General features: G+C 35.2%; 1 protein-coding gene across 1 annotated transcript in view; it reads right to left on the reverse strand.

Moving 5' to 3' along the window:
- The window catches only part of Scml2 (Scm polycomb group protein like 2), an 89,396-nt gene extending 66,660 nt beyond the window's left edge, over positions 1-22,736 (reverse strand). Inside the window, exons 1-6 of the mRNA XM_057760792.1 lie at positions 22,684-22,736; positions 13,431-13,476; positions 8,385-8,455; positions 7,412-7,646; positions 4,673-4,761; positions 2,523-2,766 (exon numbers count right to left, since the gene is read on the reverse strand). Of these exons, the coding sequence (XP_057616775.1) occupies positions 2,523-2,766; positions 4,673-4,761; positions 7,412-7,646; positions 8,385-8,455; positions 13,431-13,452 (661 nt within the window). The 5' untranslated portion in view covers positions 13,453-13,476; positions 22,684-22,736. The remainder of the gene's footprint in view (positions 1-2,522; positions 2,767-4,672; positions 4,762-7,411; positions 7,647-8,384; positions 8,456-13,430; positions 13,477-22,683) is intronic.
- Between the last annotated feature and the right edge of the window lie 1,840 nt (positions 22,737-24,576).

Genomic DNA, 24,576 nt, shown 5'->3' on the forward strand with positions numbered 1-24,576 from the left:
TACAAGTATGAGTTGTCTTTCAGGAGAAAGACAATTTGCTAGCTTAAAAACATATTCTCTATGTCAGCAAATTATTGTATGAAATATGGAAAAATGCAAGTATATGAACATAAAAGTACTTATAACATCTAGTCTAATAATATACATACAAGTCAAAGGATTTCAATATCTAACAAACTGGAAATTTAATTAATTACATATAGTCATATGATAGAATGCCTGTAGAATGAAATTGCAATTTGTAGGGACATATTTTATAAAGGAATATATGTTTTGTTCAAGATATGATGGGATTGCATTTTGATAGTTGAAATGCATTTGATACACTTTGCCTGCTGAACATCATAGCTTAAACTTAAACTTAATTTATCTTAAAACATGCTCAGAAGATTTATGCTGGCTTATAGTTGGGTAAAATCACGTAACTTTAACAAAAAATCCTATTTTAAAATAAAATACTGGGTATCTTATTAATTTATTGAAAACTGTACTCAAAGTAAAAATCAGAAAGTATATATGGATATAAGAGACACATATGGGCATTTTTCAAATATCATCAGCTGTGAAAACATGAACAGTCTCCAACAGAATCATATATCCACTACCAACACCAGAAGAACATTTTCCCCCTTTCTGTTCACTGCCAATGCCTAGCACGATAAAATATTTTAACATATATTACTAGATTAGAAAATTATTAAATTTTACTATTCAAAGTATGGTTTCTCCTGAATGTTTATTGCTTTCACTAAATTGTACTGAAAAAACTTGTAAATGTAGTCATCCTAAATTAGGGATCATCTACATAGTCATAATAGTATGAGAAATAAGCAAGGAAATAGAATATTCGGGATAATCTCTTTCAACCTGAAAGTTTAAAGCACAAAATGATGTACAAATATCTTCTTGTTATTACATAAAGAAAGAAGCCAAAAGGGACTTCGGGCATGATTCATATAAGGAGGTCCTGGGTATGATTTCTATCACCACAAAATCATAACCAGAACCACCACATGGATGGGGATGCAGCTCAATGGATAAGAAAATTGGTACTCAAGGAAAAAGCATTCCTATTCACACATTCCAAACTCAACCATGTTTTAAGCAAAATTCATCCATTTTCAATGTAAACTTAAAGTTTATACATGTGATACCTACCTACAGTTCTATTCTGCATAGCAAATTTCTTCTCCTCTCTCAACAGTCATATATTAAATTTATATCAACAGTCATATATTTCTCTGAAGATTTTCTTTACTCAATCATCATTCTCTCCAGAGTTTGAGCTATTTCCATATTTACCATACTTTTCTATTTTTGTAATTTTTAACAGGTATACCCTTCAGTCCATTTCTCTTCACTTGCAAATAAATTTTGTAAGAGTAGATACTATGTATTAACCGCCTTAGTATCATAAATAGATCTGTGTAACAGAAACACTTACCAAAATTGACCACTAACATTTACTTGCTAGATACAGCAGCAATAAACTGGTAAGTATTCCTATACTATAATGGGATGTATTAAATCACAGAAGACTTCAAGGGCAGTCAGTTACAATAAAAACATACCTATAAGCCTTTTTCTAGTCCCTAACTTCCACTATATTCCTTACCTACTTATTTTATATTTCTTTTTCATGATACAGATAACATTTAGTGAGGTAAACTTTAATCATGTTTATATTTGATTCCAGCAGTAAATTTATATTAAACTCAAGGCCAGTATATCTCAGCAATGTTACTTCAAAGACCACATCAGGCTTGCTTAAGCCCTTGGATGAGTTGCAAAGAGCTTTGATATTTTGTAGAGATTTCATTTCTCTGAAAGAAGGCATCTACATGATCACAGTATTCAATCTAGAAACACCATTACAAATGACAAAAACTTCAATTACTCAAAAGAAATCTACAACACCTACCACAGAGTCAGAAAGTTTACTCACATATAGATTTTACTTGAGAATATCAGAGTACCAGTTTATCTTTAAAATATAAACAGAACCATGTAAAACATATTCCAATACTTATGTCCAAATTTTAAAATTACGGTTGAGATGTACCTAATGAAATATCATGTGCAAATGTTTTTAAAAAGGCTTTGGTGTTGAGAATAGAATCCAGGACCCTGTGTATGATACACACTCACTCTATACTGAGCCATGTATATCCCCAGAACTCAAGTATACATTTTAATTGAAAAATAATTACAAAAGCAATTTTAAATATAACCATCTCCTATACATAGCCAAGGTTTATAACAACACAGTTCCAATGTTCTTAATGTGACTTTTGGCTTTGCTAATATTCTTAGCATGAACTGCAACATAAGATGCGTGGGGAGTTCTCAAGAATTCTAATTATCCTAATTTGAAACTTCCATCATCTCTAGTACCTAGACTATAGAATGTTATTAATGGTCTACCTACCATTCTAAATTGGTACCAAGTCCTAAGATCACCACTACTAAACACACTGCCATCAAAATAAGATGTAAAATAAGAGAATATATAATTAGCTTACCAATGTTTCCTGGTGGCTGCAATACATCTCCTGTGAGGCAGCACCATCCAACTGGGAAGATGTCCCGAGAGTCATATTTGCACCAATAATCAAATGTCCCATTCCATCCATCAAAAGTAATATGAATTTGATCTCCTCTGACAGCTCCAATTGTGGCAGGACAGATCAAAAATGGATTTTTTCTATCGACGGCTTCAATCTTCATCCCAACTTTAAAATTATTTAGGGGTGGTGGTGGTGGTTCCTAAAAAAACATTTTTAAATTCTTCACAGATAAGGTATATTAAGATCCAACTTTTCAGTGTGTTCTTTTATAATCCTTAGCAACCAAACATAGACTTCATATTCATTAGGAAGAAAGGTATTCTTAAAAATCATAAACTATTCCTTTAACTTTTTACTTTTTCCCTGCAAAGCAAAGAATCTAGAAGGAAACAAAACTAGCCTGATCCATCCACTCACACAAGAAATATATTCTATCACATGGCAGAAATTTAAGATTCACTGACAAAAAATATTAAATATTGCTTCTAGAGAAGTATCACTTTAAAAAGTTTCCTCTCTGTTTTCAGGAAAGAAGTGTCAGAATATCAAAGATATATTTTATTCTGAAGAGATAAAAATAGAAATTGCTCTGGAAGTCAGTCACAAAACAGTAAGGCTGTGGAAAAGCATGATGACACAGAAAGATCATGCATGGAAATTCGGAAAGCTTCAGAAGTGCTGTCCACACCTTCAAGTAAGACTTGAATCTCTAGAACTGATGTTTAAATAATCTAGCCATCTACAATGAAAACATTTTGAAAATACTGGAGAAAAAATTGAAGACGACACAAGAAAGGGAGACCTCCTATACATATGGAATGGCAGTATTAATATTATAAAAATGGTTATCCTACCAAAAACAATCTACAGATTCAGTGCAATCTCTACCAATAGTCTAAAAATATTTTTACATAAACTGAAATAAAATCTTAAAATTATATGAAAGCCCAAAATAATACCCTAGATAATCAAAACAGCCCTGAATAATAAAGTCAACACTGGTGAAGGTGTCAGTACTCCTGATTTCAAGTTACACTAGAGAGTCATAGTAGTAAAACCAGCATGGTACCAGGACAAGAAGACATGGTGAGCAATGGAAGAGCACTGAGGACCCAGGTATAATTACATGTACCTACAACTACCTGTTTCCTGACAAAGATACCAAAAACATACACTAGGGAAAAGGTAGCTATTTAAACAAATCGTATTGAGAAATCTAGCTATATACATATGGAAAATGAAATTTGATCCTTTTCTCTCAACCTTCACACAAATCAAGCCAAATGAATAAAAAAAATCTCAATGATAGATCTGAAACTGCAAAACTTCTAGAAGAAAGGGCAGGGAATGCACTTGAGTATATTGACTGAGGTAAGAACTTGCTGAATAGGGCTTCAGTCACCCAGGATAAATACAACAATCAACAATTTTGACTTTATGAAATTAAAAAGCTTCTATACTACAAAGGAAACTGTTAATCAATGGTCATTGTGCAGAGAATAAATGTTGTCAACTATCAACGGGATAACCACATCCCACCATCCCACCACCACAAGCCTCAGGAACCATTGCAGAAAAGAAAGGCAGGAAGATTCTAAGAGTCAGAGGTCAGAAAGAACCAGAGCAAAACAGAATCTTTCTGGGTGTGATGGGTCTATCAGATTCATGAACTCATAAGAACTTCAGTTACTATTACGAAATGAATGGTGTCTGTTCTATAACAAACTTCTGTTGAAGTATTACCAATATGAACACATTTGAAAATGGAGCCTTAATCCAGTCTGACTGGTGAGACCTAATAATAATAAGAGACCCACTAGGTGTGCACACACAAAGTTCATAAAAGGACAATAGAAGATGGTCAACTATAAACCAGTCTTCAAGGCACCTTAATTCTTATTCTAGCCTCCAAACTGTGGGGAAATATATTTAACTGTATAAATTACTCCACTTTGTTACAGTGGCCATAACAAAGTATTTGCTAATCTGCAATTTAAAAAAAAACAACTTTTTTCTATGTCAGAAAAGACAAAGTATTAAGCATTCCCATTAGAAAATAAAATCATGTGATAGAGGACAGAGATTTTTTGTAATGCTTTTCTTACTTTCTTAAAGAACCCTGCAGGTGCCAGTTCAGATCCAGTTAGTGTTCGTAGTAAGAACATGGGCCATGATGAAACATTCATTCTGTACCCTGTTTTATAAATTAGATATGAAAAAAAAACCCGTGAAACTATGGTAATAGAGAAAAATGGGTTACATTCATATATCATCTTCTGAGAATGACTTTCTAAGGACTTGAGTAAAAGGAGATGGATCTTCTTGTAGCTACAACCATCGCTTTGACATCTAGCAACAAAGTCAAAGTAGAACCAGAAACTTTCATTTTAGAGCAGCCATTGGATAGGGCTTGCCAACAAACACACTTATGTTGAGGACAGGCCATAATAATACAGTTGATACAAACTGCAGTTCAGTAAACCTTTTATTCTACAACCAAAAACCACACAAGAATAGGAAAAGGTGGCAAAAGGCTTCTAGTCCTTCTTCTTGGAGCCCCTGACTTTCAAAAAGATCATGTCTGTTGAACTTCACAAATATACATATACAAAATGCCATCTTATTTTAAATTTTTAAAGGTGAAAAATTATGACTATATTCTAGTTAACAATATGCATGCTTAAGTATTTAAAGGAAGAATATTTAATATCAACTATCCTGGGATACATAAAAATATGACAGATGAACACATAAATAATAAATCAATATGGTAAAATAATGAGGTAGTGAGTCTATGGATACTCATTGTAAAATTCTTTTACATTTTGCGTATGTCTGAAACTTTTATAAAATATTAGGAAAAAGACTTCTCTTCCTTTAGCAGTTCTTACACATACTAGACATGATCTTAAATTTAAAAGAGAAGTTACCAAAATAGGCTTGTTTAGAAATTTCACCAACTTATATCAACATTTTGCATATACAGTAGGGACTAGTTTGCTAGTCTGTTTTCTGGAGCAACCATTTTCACTGAAAACCTGCCTCCTCAAAATGCTAGAATTGGAAAAAAGTTTCTATGACCTCTTGATGAATTCATTCACTAAGATAGAGGTGCATGTGAATCACTGACAACAGAGCTATCAACAGGCAAAATATGCAAAAATGTTAAGATACACCAAGTCATTATCAAATAAACTTTTACTGAATTCTCCAAAATATAACTAGGAAAAAAATGGTGATAGTGGAAACATGGAATGGTTGCTACTCAATGTCTACTGCTAGGCCTGACCACCTGAGTTTGATACCCAGAAACCACATGGTACACGGAAGAAAACTGATTTCCCTAAGTTGTACTCTGACCTTCACTTGTGTTCTGTATCACATGTGTATACACTCACACCCACACCCCCCCACACACACACACTAAATAAGTGTAAAAGAAATAAAAACAAGGCAAATTTTTTTTTTAAAAAAAAACAACTTTTTTGTAGTGGCACATACCTATAATCTCAGCATTTGGGAAACTGAAACAGGAGGATGAATACAGTTCAAGGGCAACATGAGCTACATTACTGAAATACAGTCCCAAAAACATTGAAACAAACCTATCTTGGACAGGTAAAAAACCAATGAAGGGGGACTGCTAAACAAGCACCTTGTCACTAAGTTTCACTGAATCTCCTTTAAAATTACTTTAAAACAATGTTTGGTAATAAGAATTGATAATAAGCTCTTTGTGTGTGCTCTTCTCACTGGGCTACATTCCAGTTCTTAAACTAAATCAATTTTAATTAACAAAAATTTATAAGATAATACTAAAGTAATTATTCTCAATATTATGTATTATTGGTTCTTGGGAAATACTTTACTAATAGGGAAAAATTCATTGTGAGTTTTACATTAATTTTTATTTTAAGCATTGTAAAGAATATGAAAACTAACATCTGAAATTCACTTAAAATGAAGAATGATGACCAAATAAACTAAACACTTATTTTCTACAGATTATATGCATATTCTTCAATTCTTAAAGGGTTTTTTTCTAAAATATGTCGTAACCATTTTGTATTTTAAAAACATGGTCCAACCAAATACTACATGCGCTTAAACTTAAGCCTTTTGCTAAAATTTCCATTCTCTCATCTTTTTCTATGCCTAACAGTAACTAGGTTCTTTGGTTAGGACTGAAAGAACTCTCTCAATGTCTAAGAGGTACTGATTCTTGTACTCCTCTCATAATGTAAAATCTCACATTCTTCCTATCCTCATCTTCATACCCAAAGTGTTGAATGGCTCAATGGACATTATCAAGAGGTGTGTCACTCTCATGATGTATAATGGCTTCTTTTCTAAAGGAGTTTCTAAATTTGCATGCATGGTATACGGAAATTTCTTTTGCTGTTTTAAATCTGAAGATTACTATAACGTTTGCTCAAAAAATGAGGCCTTTTAGCACACTTGTGAAGTATGTATGAAAGTGTCTTAGAACATCATATGTCCTCTACTGTAACTCCCTGGCCATGAACATGTAAGAAGGCCAAATTGGCTTTTTTTTTTTTTTTTTTTTTTTTTTTTTTTTTGCGGGGGGTGGGTGTTGAGTTCGAGACAGGGCTTCTCTACAGACAACTTTGGAACCTGTCCTGGAACTAGCTCATGTAGACCAGTCTGGCCTCAAAGTCACAGAGATCCGCTTGTCTTTGCCTCCCAAGTGCTAGGATTAAAGGTGTGCCCCACCACTGCCTGGCTGGCCTAAGTGATTTTTAAAAGAATACTTCAAACCACCTCTAGTGAATAGCTTAGCTTACTAGTAAGACTATGTTCAAGAACTGTTTCTTTCTCCTTACCCAGTGGGGGTTGAAGTAAATCTCCTTCCTGTTCACAGGTCCCAACAGGCTGTATGTCTGATGAATCAACAAGTCTCCAAAAATCATTCTTATTGTCACTACCATCCAGTCGTAAACGCAATCTGGCACCAGTAGTTGCAATAACAGAAGCAACGCACACTGAAGCAATATTGCGAGGGTCACGGGCTTCCACTTTCATACCAACTTGGAATTCATTAGTTGGTGGAATCTTTGACTAAATATATAAACAACATTGTGTTAAAATGCATGAACTATAAGAAAAACAGATGGTAAATTAAGTTACCAGAATACTTAGGAGACATTATTTAGGTAGAGTCACAGCAGGTGAATGAGGTCAGTGTTACAAGGCTCAAGGAAAAGTCTTCCTTTTGACTGACATGCAGAAAAAAATTTGCTGGCTATCACTATTCTCACACATCTGTATATCCAGAAAACACAAATATAGTCTATAAAATACATCCTGAAAGACATTAAAAAATAAGAATCCTATTAAGCTATTCCCCTTGAAATGAACAAACTAGAATTCCTATCAAAGTCTATGATAAAGTTAAACTTTCCAACACACTTCAAACTCCTTACACACCTTTAGCCTTGATCCTACAGTGCTCTATCTACCTTGCATTCCAGCTACTCTGTGCCATCTCTTAATACTTAAATTGTTTTGCATGTTTTCTTTCTTCTCATTCTAACAATCTTAAATAGCATCTGTTCCATGGAGCTCTCTCAGTACGAGTTACTATGTTTGTTATATTTGCTATTTTTGTCTTTCCCTCTAATTGGGCAATTTTAAGGGCTTACTATAGCTAGCAAAATAACTGCAAATAGATCACTTGGGCACAAACATAATCCTACTTTCTCCTCATACTACCAGAAACCTGAAACCACATAGTTACTCTTTCACATGTTAAGGTTGTACATTAATGTATAAAGTTTCAACAGAATTTTGGCATACCTGTCTGAAGTACTCTGAAGGAGCACTTATAGAACCAGTTTCTTTCAAATACTTGTCCCAGTCAAAATAATCTGGAAAAAAAAACATAAAATAGGTTAGGTTCGGAGTATATAGTTATGATTTTTTTCTCTGAATAGCGTAAGTTTTAATATGTACATAGAACAAGGAGGGATATAGGAGGGCTCTGACGGGTGCAAAGGGAAGGGGAAAGTGTTATACTTACATTATAATCTCAAAAATTAAAAAAGGGAAACAATACTTTCTACAAACCAAGTTCAAACTTCTTAATTTATATTCAGTTATGCAAGAAATAAAATCAACTTCCTAATAATAATGGTCCTAATGGTAATGATAACCCATATCCTCTCAATGAACTGTGGACTAAAGGAATGGGTTGGGGGTATGAAGTAGAAGTAGAGGTTCAAGACTTTACACTGCAAAAAAAGGTGTGGATACCATAAACAACTAGAAAAATTTAGAGACTAGAAAATTTGCATATGTGTCAAATATACATTTGATTATCAATGTTGTTGACATTATACCATTCCATTAATATGAAGGCACTTTGGTTTTTTTGGGGGGGGGGCTAAAAGTGATTAGTACGTGTTCTAACAGAATTTTAACACTGCAATGTTTCACAAAAAGAAAATTCTGGAGAACCAAATATTAAATTTCCATCCACAATGTAAAAAACATGGTGTTAAGATAGAGCAGTAAACACTGAACAGTGTGGTCAGTGAAATGGATGATTTTAGTGTTAGACATGTTCTATAGATTCTTGCTGTGCTCTTTCAAGAGTCTTTATAACATGTCACAGCGCTATTGGAAAGTAGTCTCTCTTCCTGGATTGAACACTTTCATTATGCTAGCCAGACCGCCAGAACACTTGAATAACTGACTAGAAATACTACAAAATACATATTCATATATAGAGTCTAATTTTCAGCAAACAGAAAGTTTTTATGTTCTTGTTAAACACTATAAATTTTTGACTTCTCTTCCCTAGGTGAATCTCTGTTACCAGTTTCTGATACACAGTGCTACTTTTTTATCCTCAGCCTCCCTTATGTATAATCTCAACTATTTTGATTCAGTTGCAGCACAAAATGTTAAAGAGAGAATTCCAGAGATAATTCATAAGTTTTAAATTGTATAATTGCTGTAAGTAGTGTGATTAAATCTCACATAGTCACACTCTATCCCACTCAAAAGATTTATGCCACAAATGCAACCAGCCTGCTAATCACTTAGCAACAACTTGTCATCAGGCTGCCTGCTAAGGTAACAAATAGACAGTATTCAAATATCTTACCTTACTTTCAACTTAACAATAGCCACAAAGTGTAAGAATATTGATACTTGGTAATTCAGATATGCCAGAGAGAAACCATAAAGGGCTATTCTTTCGTTAAATGAAAAGGTAAAAGCTCCCAACAATGAAAGAAAAGTAGTATGCTGAGGGTCTTGATATTTATGCTAATAGCTGAGAATCTCTTAATTGTGTCTTATTTTTAAATCAAACAATTATCACATATTTATATGTAAAGCATCCATTACTATCCAGTTTCAAGCATCTACCAGAGTAGGATCTTGGAATACACCTCCCCCAAGGGAAGGACTATTACATCCTTCAAAGGATAACACAGATATCTAAAATAGAGATTATTTACCAATCAATTTTCTGGAAAATACAAATAATAAAACCTGGCTTTAAGTATCTGTAGATTTCTATAATATAAATATTGACACCATGGCTGACTGCAGTATACCAAACCAAACTTATTAACCACTAAGTTGGAGGAAAATGTGTACAACTAGCTCCTTCAAGTCAGTATGAGCCATCCCCTGTATACCATAAAATATTGTAAGTATTCACATATCTATGCATATGTAATACACATGTTATATGTAAGATTACAGAAGTTTTCATTAAACTCAGCCAATGATCTAAAATCACAATTTGATCCTGCTTCTAGATGGCGTAAAGTGAGTACTCCCCCAGTATTGAAAATCGTGAAGCAAAGTGTCAGACTCAGACCTCCCTGCTTGCAGTACGGGTCCACGACTTACTATATAACCCTGTCTCTGCCTTAGTTAAAAATGAGTACATATGGTACCATGTGTGTTTAGCATTAAATAACGCCTATGAGTACTAAATAGTGTACAGTAAAAGATTAATGTTAAAATTGTCCCTAAAGTTGTAAATACATAGCTTTGTCCAAAGTAAAAACTGAGATCCAAGTCCACAACTAAATTGTCAAAATATTTCCATGGTCTCCTAACATAAAAATCAGAAGTGCTACAATTCTAACTGAAGTTCTAACACCACATGATCCAACAGAGCAATAAAAGAACAAAATAAAACATAAATTACAAACAACAAAAGACTAAGATATAGTTAGGTATTTACTATCTACCAGCCCACTGAAGATCAGAGAAAGCAGGAATCATACCTGTTCTGTTTGGCACTAGATTATTGCATGTGTCAAGCATTATCCAAAAAAAAAAAAAAAAAAAAAGAATTTACCTCTAACAGTAACTCACTGATTACTAAAATGAAATGCCATGGTCTAGATCCTTGAAAATATATTCATATAATTGTCTAGTTGATTAGGTAATCTCATTTATATATAAAAAAGTCTGATAATTTTAATTGACAAATTTCTACCATTAAAAATTGGACAAATTTGCACTCAAATATACAATTGTAATTTCATGCAATCTTTATTAATTCATCTTTAAATAAATTAAAAGTTAAAATATCACAGTACATTTTTGACCCTTTCTATGACTAAGATTCCTAAGGTATTGGAAGTTAGTATATACATACTATACCAGAAGCAACATGAGTTCATTATAACACTGAAAGAGGAAGAAAAATCATGTATTAAATAAATTACTTAAAAACCTACTGCTTTGCACAGAAGATGTACTTGAATGACTTGTTTTCTCTTGATTGTCCTTCTTGACATCCATTGATTCTAACCAAAGGGAAAGAAAATAAAATTGGAATAGTCTGAAAGAACACTTCAAAGATTATAAAATTAGTTTAATATTTAAATGAGAACATGTTTAAATTTTATGATTATCTTCATTTGCTATGTGTCCTAATACTTTCTAGTACATTCTACACTTTATAATTTACTTTTTCATTTTCTTTACTGTATTTTTCATTACTAAAATGAGAGTTTTATAAAAATAAGTATTTAATTCTGCCCGTGTTGCTCAGTAATACATGTTTGCAACATAGACCAGGATCTGGGATATATAATGCACTAAAACATTTGTTAAGTGAATGTGTCAATAATCTAAATCAACTGTTGGTGGATCCTTACACTGCTTAAAATAATTTCCTAGAAATAAGTGATGCTTTCAAGTGTTTAAAAAACATCACATGCAAGCTAGAATAGAACACAATGTACTTCAATGAACTACTCAGGTTTTTCTCTATGCTAAACTACATATTTCAATGAGGGCTCAAAATTCTTGAGATGTCACCAAATCTAAAATATATCACTTCACTCAGACAAATTAGAGTATATATATGAAAGAAATAAATATAAAATATAATGCTAAAATATCCTAAGTTCTTAATATCATCAAATAATCAACAGTATCATTGGTTTTCAAATGTCTTTCATTATCTTAAGTGTGAATGCTTGAATCTCAGGACTCAGAGTTTCCATATAGCAATGATTGATATGTATTTCAGGTTTTGATTAAGAAATCCTTAAAGGTCTATGAATATTTTAGGGAGACAATTCTGATTAAATTGTCTGAAGAAATCACACACTTAAAAAATTTACTAAATAGTTCTGTAGTAAGAATTTCTATGACAAAAATGTTAACAGCATGGGTCTTTTTCTAAGGAAACGAACAATCTATTTATAAATACTATACCAAGGTCAGCAAACAAATAAACTAAACAAGATTAAAGGACAGCATCCAGCACTCAACATGTGATCAGAAGAAAGCAATAAGATATACAAGACTTGAACTAGGATAAAGAGGCAAATGTGTGAAGAATGTATTATGGCAAATAAAGCGCAACAAAATGCAAAGAGGTGTGGCATATGAATGAGTCAATAAGCAGACTTCTACAGAGAAATACAGGATGAAAGAATTAGTCATTAATATTACAGTTAAAAGAATTGAATTCTATTTATTCTTTTTTTTTTTTTAGTTTCTACTCTACTATTTTTAATTTTATTGTTTGGTAGGGTGATCTGAAAAAAAGTGCTTTTTACATGCTAGGCAAGTCCTCTTAATGCCGAAATTACATCCCCAGCCCAGGATATTTCTATTCTTACTTTGGCTTGGTAAAACCCTATTATAAGACCTGTTCAGTTACCTCCAAGACTTTTAGTTTTCTTATTTGGAGGCCATAGAGAAAGTTGAGCTGGTAAGAGCACTTACTATTCTTGCAGATGACTACCACAGTACCCTATTTAGGTGGCTCACAGCTGCCTGAAACCACAACTCTAGGGCATCTGATGTCCTCTTCTGTCTTCCATAGGCAACTTCACTCAAATGCACATATCCACAAAGACATAACATATATACATGTAATTAAAAGTAAAAATCATTTTTAAAAGAAGACTTTACCTGAATCCCTTAAGGGACAACAGAATAAATAAGGGCAATAAAACTGACTTTAAGAAATGAATATAAGAATTCCAAGTATGTAGCAAAGAATTTATTGAGATTAGGAGCAATTTAGTTCCTCAATTACTTGATGATTACCTTCTAAATAAAGGTGCTTCTAAGAATGCTGTACTCTAATCAATTGTCAATAAAATATGTCTACAGAGAAATCTAAGAAAGCATTTCTTCTTTCAAATATGAAAAAGAAAATAATTCTGGAAGGAAAATACTAGAAACAGAGTATGACAGTATTCAATAGGGAAAAAGGTATAATCAGCAGGTAATTGTTTAATACTATGTTATTTGTTAAAACATTTTAAAGGCTTTATTTCACAAGTTCAGTATATGCGAAGATACTTGTTAGAAACAGCTAAAAACAATCTTTAGATAAGCAAATCTTACCTTCATTCACTGTTTGTCCCATGGTATTCCCTTCTCCTCTATTTTCCTAAAAGCAAAACAATTAATGCCTTAAGTACCATAAATTTCTGAGATGTAATAGTAGCAAAATATGAATTTCAGAGTTGGATACTTAAATAAAATGAAAAGCTGCTAATGGAACATGGGTAAGTACAGGGCTTTGTTTTAGGGTCTCAAAAATGAAAGAGTAAATCAGAGATGATGGTAGATTGGCAGTCACTGAATTTTGATTTAAGGCCTTTAACAGAGCCCTCATAACATCAGTGAGTAGAAAAATCATAAATGCACTGAAAAGTTCCACAAAACAAATCTTCTAACAATAATTACCTGTTAAGAGCCAAGTAAGTACTGTGGAATAGGCCTATAATCTCAGTACTCAGAAAGCCGAGGCAAGAGGATCTTAAATTTAAAGTCATCCTGGATTACATAGTGAGATTCTGTCTCAAAATTCAAGTAAATTCATTTTAGTGGCAAACTGCTTGTTAGGAGACCTGATAGATTTAAACTACTATTAATTAGTTTTTTTCCTGCATGTCCCCAACATGCCCCATATTCTAAAACAAATACGAAAAAGAAAATATTAGACCATCCTTCTACGAGAAGAGTCCAATCCAAGAAATATTAATGAAACACAGAATAAGCATTAGGAAAAAGATCAGGCGCATATATTTGCCTGTTGTTAAGATGGGATGGTATACAGACTGAATGTAACTTGGTAATTAAGGGAATGTATTTATGAAGTTATGCAGAAAGATTTCTATATCTCTAGCCCAAGAGATTTATTTGCATTTAAAGCCTCAACTCCCCAAACTTTGCTGCTTCTGATAGTTTTCTCTCACCAATACCAATACTTCTCTCAAGACTTAGCTGTACATCTGTTCTTTCACTCAGTGGCCAACAATAGACTACGCACCTAATTACCCTTCCCCTTGACACTTACCGGTCTATACTTTCATTAAGTTCTACCTGGAGTAGTAACACAGCTGTTCAACTTGTTTTGCCATAGGTGTACTTTTCTACCATAATAATGCATAATGTCAGATACAGTCTGGGCTGTTTTCCTCCCAATTCACCCTCAGGCTTCAACTGGCTATGCAATTAAGAAAAAAATCCAGAGCTTTCTATGGGTTAATAATAAGATCCTCCTCAATTTCAAAATCATCAGACATGTATCAATCAAACACACCATATATACTAACTGAAAAAGATTTTTGTTTCAATGACTCATCTTGTTTTGACTACATCTAATACCCTCTTCTTCTTTTCTGCTTCTTTATTTTTTATTTTTTATTTTTTTTGGTTTTTCGAGACAGGGTTTCTCTGTGGTTTTGGAGCCTGTCCTGGAACTAGCTCTTGTAGACCAGGCTGGTCTCGAACTCACAGAGATCCGCCTGCCTCTGCCTCCCGAGTGCTGGGATTAAAGGCGTGTGCCACCACCGCCCGGCTTTTCTGCTTCTTTAAATACTACCAGTTCTTAGAGACCATCAATAAACCCAACCTATTTCCTGAAAGCTTTCCCATTTCTTTAGTCAATACAAGTATCTGATTCTAAATTTAGTTTATTCATTTACTTAATAAATAATGATATAATTCCCATGATGTGCTTGGTACTATGTGGATAGAAGATACACACTCTAGAGTTAGTAGTGGAGAATCTGCCTATAATCCTGGCACTTAAGAGGCTCAAATAGGAGATTCGTGAATTTGAAACCAGCTTTGGTACCCAGAAAGAACGGTGAGTGAAGGAAAAAAAAATTGGGGGGGGGGTGGTGCTACAACACACAGTTTACCACATAAAATCTGGGATTTGGAGGCTAGAGAGATGGCTCAATGGTTAAGAACTCTTACAATATACTACAATATACTGAAGTTCCCAGAAAACATGTTCGGGAGCACAGATGCTGTTAACTACAGCTCCAGGTGATCTGAAACCATCTTCTGAACTCCAACAACATAAGACAGACAAGAGCACAAACACAAAACACGGTAACAGGCAGACAGGCAGGCAGGCAGGTGAGTGGGTGTGCATGCGTGCTATATTTTTAAAAGCTGAGTGTTGTGGAATATTACTTTAAGCAAAAACGTGTTACATTTGTTTATACTACAGAATATTTAACTGTGTAAAGGTGTGTTACTTTTGTTTATACTGCATTTAATGACGTAAGGATGTGTGTTTAATTATATAAGGATATGTTACATTTGTTTCACCTTGCTTGCCTAAGGCACCTGATTGTTTTAAGAAAGCTGAATGACCAATAGCTGGGCAGAGAGAGGGATAGGTGGAGCTGGCAGGCAGAAATAAGAAATAGGAAGAAAAATCTAGGCTCAAGAGAGGAAGAATAAGAGAAGGAGGAAAGAACAAGGGACACATCCAGGGCAAGAAGCCAGGCAGATGCCAGCCACCCAGATGTAGAGAAGCAGTGAAAATAAGATATACAAAAGTAATAAAGGTATTAAGCCCTGGGGGAAAATGTAGATAAATAGAAACAGGTTAATAAAATTAAAAGAGCTAGGCAGAATGCCCAGGTTCACAGCTGGGCCTTGGGTTGACCCACCCTAGCATCTCCCTCATCTAGGACCTGCTGGAGTTTGTGAAAGGCCTGGTCCTGTGAAACTATACCAGCAAGATCTCCAAGACACAAGGTGCCCCAGAAGAGCTCTGGTGAGGATCCAGTGAGGATGGTGTACCAAAGACCAGAGGCCTTGAACCAGACCAATGACTCACTGCAATGGACATTTGCCAGTCAAGCTGATGGGACAAAGGAGTATACTAAATGACACACTGAAGCCTCCAATACCATCAGGATGAATGAAGAGGTGATAAAGAGTCAGGAGAGAAGGCGAAACAGAGAGTTTTTGGTTTTAGGTGTGCATTTTATTCTGTTTTAATTTATTGTTTTGTTGTTGTTCTTGGTTTTGTTTGCTTGCTTGCTTACTTTGTTTTGTTTTGTGGGAGAATGCAACAGGGATGGGGAGGAATACTGGGAGACCAGAAGGTGAACAGAATTGGGGTGCAAGATGTGAAACCCAAAAAAATTCAATAAAGAAGTTTTTTAAAAAAAAACGAAAACAAATAAAAACATAAACATGAGCCAGCCAGAAACATGCCTAAGCTAGGGCAATCTTATTCACAACTAATAATAAGTCTCTGTGTCATGGTTTGGGAGCTGGTAGATGGCCTAAAAGAAAAAGCCTGGCACAGCTAAGAATTCCACAGAAGAAAATAACATTATTAAAGAAAACAAAAGTATAGGCATTAAGAGGATTTAAAATGATATTCTAGTATCAGAAAGTATAATGAACTTGGAATAAAAAAGGTTCTTGAATTTATCATATAAAAGATAATTTCATTTTTTGTGCTTAGAACACTCATACGAACATGATAAATGTTCCTGAAACCCACCAGCTTTGTATAAGAAATGAAGCAAGCTCCAACCCCAGAGTAACAGTACAGGTAGGAAAGGGATTCCTCATAAGCCCAAGGGAAAAGGTGTTGTGACAGAATGCAAAGCAGCTTTATGAACAACCTTGCATAATTTTTTTCTGAGAGGAAAGAGGAAAAAATTTATACACACACACACACACACAAACAGTATAATGAGGCATTAAAGTGTGGAACCCAACTGCAAATCTAAGATAATGCTGGTAATAAAGAGGATACTAAGAGGAGAAAGGGTCAAGTAATCCACTTCTAAGCTTCATCTTTTGCTACACTGACAGTAAAATCATGAGGTTATATTTGCCTGTGCATGCATACAGTGTGTGTGTGTGTGGGGGGGGTGAGTCATTCACAGGGCTTACAGTTTCAATGAACAGAGAAAGAACAAAGTGGAATTTCAGACTGAAGACACAAAATAAGATCCTGTTCTGCCACTAGCTTGATGAAATCCACTGTTGATCATGTTTCTTCTAGGTCCTCAATTCCCTCTATATTCTCTCAGAGCTCAAGGCTTCATGGGGTATCCATACACACACAAATCATAAAACATCACTCATCTTTCTTTGACCTTACCTTTAAAAGTTGGACTAGAATAATCATTTGGGAGGACTATTTGATACCAGCTAGAAATGCAAGATATATAAGCCCAGAAGACAATAAAGGAGGATAAGGCCGTAGAGATGGCTCAGAGATTTTCCAATGCTAAATTATAGCTAACATGGCTATATAGCCATTTAGCCATGAAAGTGAGATATCGCCACACAGGCATAGCACCCAATCTAGAGTCTTGAACAAGTGAGAACCCAAAGACATAAACAAAGTAAGTGAGGTAGGTTAAATATATAGGTTTTAAATGATCAGATATTTTCATTGCCAAAAGAGAAGCTATTCTCTAATAGTTATCAGAGAAATGGTCTAGCAAAACCCAAACCAATGTTTGTGCTGAATAACTCTGGGATAAATAACCACAAGTATTTTTTTCTTTAAGCTAAGTTAACACTGGAAAAACTTTTGGACCCACACTGAGCCAGCCTTGTGTATTCCTAGAAACTGTTTTGTTTTCTTTAAAAAAAAATCATCATTGGACATATTCTCCTTAAAATTCTAGAGACAAGTAATTGTGAGGATGAAAAACCACCTCTAACCCAACTATCAAGTAATATATGCTGCTATCCACCTCTTGTTTATCCTTCCAATTAACAAACACACACACAAGCCCACGAAAAATACAAATTTGAAAGTATGTATTTTATATGCACTTTCAAAGTTCCACATACCAATAATCTTCCAATGAAACTCTATCCATGTATATTATAAATTTATAAAGCCAACATTTTCAGTTAAAATCCTTTGTCATCATAGTATACAAGAGTGAAAAATATGAGTTACAGGCACAAAACACACACTTAAAAAAAGTTTTTCATTTGACTTGAAGTAAGTGTTCATTTAATTAAAGTATATTGTAGTAACATGTTTCTCTGAAAAAAGCACTCTCACAACTAAGACTTTTGCAGTGCTGATAGCTATCTTAAAAAAAAAGACAGAAAAAAGGTGTATATATCTATATGTTACTTGTTGACTCGGTCATGATTCATTATGCTAAGACTTTATGATTATGGATTTAATTCACCCAGGTTATTAAAATAATCAAAAGTCCCTCTTTTACATATAAATGAAAGTAATTAGAAAAACCCTAAATTGCACAAATACATTTAAAAATATCCAGGCATGGTGACACACTTCTGTAAACCCCAGCACACAAGAAGGTAAGTCAATAAGATAAGATGACAAATAGGAAAACTAACTATGTCTCAAAAGTAAAATATTACTAAGGATAAAATGGAATAAAAAGTCCATTGGTGACTCACCAATTCTTAGAATATTATGGCAGTAAGGATTTGCAACAAATTGAATTTTCCAAAGGAAATAAAATTTTCTATAGGAAATATTTTAGCAATCTTTTAGCAAGATCTACCCCCAAGAAACTAGAAATTAGTCTTTTTGTGTGTCAAAATAAATCCAATGTCACTTGGAAGGTGGAGACTGGAGGATAAGGAGTTCAAGGTCAGTGGGAGCTATTGAGACCCTGGCAGAGAGGGGAAGAGGGGGAGGAAGGGAGGGAGAGGAGGGGAGAAAGAGAGCAAGCAAGCAAGAGCATTCATTAGTCATATTTTTAAGTTATTTAAAAATTATAACTTACAAATTAAAGAATCACTTGCCATTTTAAAATTATTCATGTGGAAGTTTTGTACACAGTCAGGCAGCATTTTATATGAGAATAGATAAATGAAATACAAGTTAAGGGTTGCCAAAATTCCAGTTTATAGTTGTAAATTCCTACGGTTTTAAAGCACAGCCACAAGCTAATTACCCGAAGACCTGCTGCCCACTGACATTTGTGAAGGGCTAGAGTTAATGGCATGGCATGTCAATTTACTACAGGCAGCTCATGGTGTTATACTTTGACAAAAGACATAGATCAAGTTACAGCCTGCTTCTATTATCAGTGCAACCTAGATTTATGGTTTCTAACAGCAGTCCAACAAGAAATAATGGAAATGATGACAACCGTGCCTACTAAACAACAGTGGAGAAAAGCATGCAGTAAACTAAAATCTAAAGTGACTAGAAAACGAAACATCCCTGACACTATATCAAACATGTAGCAGGTATCTTCAAACTACTCATTTAAATAGCTCTATAACTTCTGAAATCTAAAATGAAAAAAAAATCAGATTATAAAGTAATATAAAGTTAAGGAATACACACATGTATTTGTCACTATTGGCTATTTTATCTCAACAATGACTACAAAGATTGCTTTATCTGAGCATATTTATGAAACTCTACCAAGTCAGTTAAAAATTGAATATGGACATTACTTCAAAATAACTTTAAAGTGTAATCCAAATAATACTCTTTAAATTATTTTCAAAGGAAAAAAACCCAGTTTCACAGCAACAAGGATATATCTGTGTTCAAAAGAAAACTTAAGTACATTTGAATTAGTGTTTGAATTTAAGTATATATAATAAAAATAAAAGCTAGCCAAAACTGATAAAATGTAGAAAAAGTGACCAAATATTAAAACCAAGGACTTTGACAACATTCATTCTTAAATAACTAATAAAGGCTACAAGGTACATATCAAATAGAGTTGTTTATATCTGGAATTCTGAACTAGCTAATCCTTTTGAGAAACAAATGCAGTGAAAACTGTGATGTGTATTCCGAAGACAAGAAGCAAGACATGCAAGTTGTTCCCCAAGAAACAAAAAGCATCCTCAAGTATATCATAGAACTGCGGTGTATCTGACCCTTTGGAAGTTTACAATGTAAGTTACTACAAAAGGTGAGCACTCTCTTTCCGCTCTTAGAACAATTTGGTCCATAAACTTAGGAAGGGGCAGACCCACAGCCATAAACACAAGTTACAAGTAGAGGAGTTAAGTGTTCTCTATCTTCAAATATTTCCCAGCTCTTTACTCACACAAAAATTCAACAAGTTTACTCCACTTTTTAACTCTTTAAAGAGTCCATATAGTCTCTAAAACACCAGCATATCCAGCTGTGTGAACTCAAAATCACTCAACTTTTCACATAATAAGTTATCCTCATTTCATGTTAAAAAAAAAAAAAACAAACATCGCACCAGATGCCCAAAACAAAAGCAGGAGAAAGATTTAGGGACATTACGTTTAATAAAAATCATGATATAAACACCATCACTATTATTTCTATGGCTACCACGGTATACTTATACCAGGTAACAAAGGCAAAATAACCAAAAATGCCTTACTCATGAAAACCCAACAACATATGCCCATTTCAAATCTTAGATTGTTTCTCAATTTACTATCATTTCTGTTAGGCTTTACAAAAATAAGACATTAGAGGTAAAGGTATTTCTATGCCTCAAGTAACCAAAGCCCAAGCTACTAAGTGTGAAAAACATATTTAACACTATTTTATTCCTATATTTATAAAATTAAATAAGTAAATTATACAACATTGGAGTTAGTAAGTGAAACTGGCATCCTTCTGTATCCCTCAGGAAAAAGGAGTATCAAGACTTTCCATTAAAGGTGAACTTTTAAAATCACCAACATTGACTATTGTCACGTTCCCAGGTTTTCAAATTCTACAATCACTTCTAATCTGAAGATCCCATGGACTAACTCTCTGACATTAATGGCTTTGTTTCTAAAAGGTGACTAGTAGCTCAAAGAACAGAGGATCCTCTTGCATTTACCCCAGTATTCCACTTAACCCAAAGAGAGTGGCAATAAAAATCTCAAGTAAAATACCCCCCATAAGAATTCAAACTAAAAGTTTGTATTTGGAACTAACTTATAATGGAACAAGGGGATAAGTCATTTTCATTCAAAAGACCTAGTATTTACTCAGTCTTTTAAGGCACTTTACCATCATCAATTATTTCTTCTTGAGACAGCCCAGGATTACCCAGACCATTTCACTAATGCGGAAACAGACACTAACAGAAGAGAACAGGGGCAGGAAAAGAGGTGATAGGAAGCATCTGGGAGGAACAGGCAGGCAGCTAAAAAGGAACACACTCAAAAAAATGAGCATCACATCTAGTCTGTAACTGACTATCATAAGCTTTATTATTTTGGCTTTAGGGAGATTTAAGATATATTTTGAAATAAAAAAAGTACTTTTTAAATCTAGTTATAACGTAAGCTACTTGGTCATAAATGTGCAATTGTTTATCATTTTAAAATACCCAATTTCCAATATGCATACTGATTTCAACTAATATTAGCAAAAATACCCATCTCCCACAGGCCTAATCAGAAATAATTCTTGGTTACAACCAAAATGTAAAGAACAGTGGCAAAAATACTCGAATTTCACCGTTAGGCAAAGAAATACATGTTCTATATCAATTATGATTTCCTTAGCAACCTTGGAATATACAGGAATAAGGTACTACTGGTGGAACTGGTTACCTTAAACACCCAGAAACCGAAACACAAAATGGGCTTTGAGTAAATATACCTCAAACTGAGTGAATTCCATAAAATAAAAAAAGCACAGGTGCTTAATGAAGACCTGTTAACTGAGCCATAAATCAAAAAGGCTGACCAAATGCCTCGTGACAAATAAGAATCAATGTTTAAGAGCAACTGTGTACATTCATGACATCATCAATTTTAAAACAGCCCACATACAACACAGGACTGGAGGGGAGGGGAGAGGGGCAATTACTCTTCAGTCTTTGAAGCTACATATGTGGCTCAAGACACCAATAAATAAATAAACAAATAAATAAATAAATGAGTTGGATTAGATCCCAAATTCTCCTAATATCTCGTATCTTTTTTTCCAGACTCTTGGAATACTAGTCAGGTTTAAAAAAAAATCAATAAAGGCGAGGAACCTTTACAGGGCTGTTTTCAAATGGAAGGAACAGTGGTCACTATTCTCAAACCTTGACTGAGTACATCCCCTCGCCTAAACCCTTTCAGGAGGAGTCTGTCCATGCCTTCCCATTTGACTTCATCCAGGAGGTATCCACTCTAAAGAACTAACACATCCCCACCCCCACCTCACCCCACCCCCGCGAGGAGCCCCAAGGCACACACCTGGCACCAGACCCGCGCGGGCTCCAGGCCACAGGCGCATCTTTCTAGGCTGACATCCCCTCCGCAAATCCAAGTTACCTCCCAAATCCTGATCTGAACCCAAACCTTGCAAAGAAGTCATCTTCTGCCCCACTCAACCCTACCAACCACCCTCAAAGCCCCCAGGCTTCAGCCTGGTCCCACCTACCCTGGGGAGAATTGCAGAGGGCGCTGTCGGCACTGCAGGAGAGGGGCCCTCCGAGGGAGCTGGGCCAGGGGCCAGAATGCCTGCAGCAAGACGGGCCGGTGGAGGGGCTCCAAGCAAGTGTGAAGGGCAGCACTGCGCACTAGCAGCCAAAGTGGCCTACAGCGAACACTAAGTGAGACACGGCAGCCGTGGCATCTGGTGTAAGGAGTCCAGGGGTGTGAGACAGGGGTGTCGGGACAAACTGAGGCGGGACGCTGGCGCGGCAGTAAGGGGGCGTTCCCAGCGCAGGACGTGCCCCTAAGGCTCCCCACCGCCCGCCCTGCAGACAGCCATCAGGACTGCAACACCAGAACTTAGTAGCCACTCCCCATGGGGGGCCGGGGGCACCACGCACGTCGGGTCTCCTCCGCCCTAGCAACAAAACTTCTGTCATGCTAGTTCCCGGAGCAGACACCAGAGTTCACACTGCCGCCGCCATTTTTGAGAAGCCGCGCTCAGAGCCGCGCATGCCCCACAACCGATTTAGCCACCCCGCCCTCCCACAGCAGGCTAAGTGCCCTGTGTTGGCTGCAAACACACCCTCAGCGGGCTGCCGCGATGGAGCTTGAGTCCTGGACCCAGTAACCAGCTTGTGCTTATCCAAGCAGTGGCCACCATAGAGACATGGCGACCCTGAAAAGTCCTTTTGGCAGTTTTTCCTTATCAGCCATAACAACAACAACAACAAAAAAACTACCTAGCAGCAGCCCTTGCACCCAAGAGCCCTGAAGTCTAGCATCCAGTTCCATCCTGGAAACTCACTCCCATCAGCCTGTCAGACTCCTGCTTTGGCCACAGGAATTTGAGCAAAGGCACTCACTCCATCCTTTTGTGGCTCCAATGTTTTCACCTTTATCCCTCTTAACCATGGGGTGTTTTTTTTTTTTTTTTTTTTTAACACCAATGCCCTCCTAGTCCCACTTTCTGGATTTTGTTGTTCTTCTTAATTTATGCTTAAACTAAAAGACACTACACCAGCCCAGTGACAGAAATCATTTGCTCACATTTGAGAGGGCCCAGAAGGGTCATAAATAGTGCAATTTGGAATTGCCCCTCCACATGCTTTCTAACCTGGGAGGAACCTGTAGCATAAGTGAAGATCACTCTGAAGAGAGGAAGGAAAAAATGACTTAAAACACCCTATCAATCTGCACAACATATATCAAATAGAAATTCAGAGAAAATATGCACCTCTAGTTCTGAGTTTATTATAAGCCAATTTCAAAGTTTTGTTAGGAAAATACACAATTGCCATGTTAACCAAAAGTAAACTACTGATAGGTCTTCTCCTCGCTCTACAACTTTTTCCAAAACTGAGTGTAGAGCCTGGGGTGAGAGAGGTCAGTATGTGTTACACACGTGTGTAACAAATTTCATTAATTTACAGAGAAGATTCTTTGGACTGAAAGGGTAAGAACTACGGCTGAAATAATCCACATTTTCATAATTTATCAAGTAAGCAACAGATTTACTCCTATTAATTTTCTCTGATAGTTCTCTTGACTCAGACCAAAACCTATTATGACTTTATTGACACACTGTTCTACCACACTCTTGTCTTAATCAAAATCCATTGCAAAATCCTGTATCTCAAGTGCGTTTGGTTAGTTCCTTTTGAAATTTTCTTTTGTGTTTAATATTAATCAAGCAGAATAAAAAGATAGTTTTTTTCTAGGTAAGTTTATCCCATAATTTTATCAATACACATGCTATAGCTTATACTGAGTACTATTTGCAAACATAAAGTTAAAAATCTAGGATGAACTAATAAAAAATGTTTTTCCTACATCATGTATTTCTTATTACAACACAAAAGGCAGAAATTAGAGATTCAAGTTGTAATTAGTAAACAGC

Source organism: Chionomys nivalis, chromosome X (assembly GCF_950005125.1).
Source record: "Chionomys nivalis chromosome X, mChiNiv1.1, whole genome shotgun sequence".
In the NCBI taxonomy this organism is placed as follows: domain Eukaryota; kingdom Metazoa; phylum Chordata; class Mammalia; order Rodentia; family Cricetidae; genus Chionomys; species Chionomys nivalis.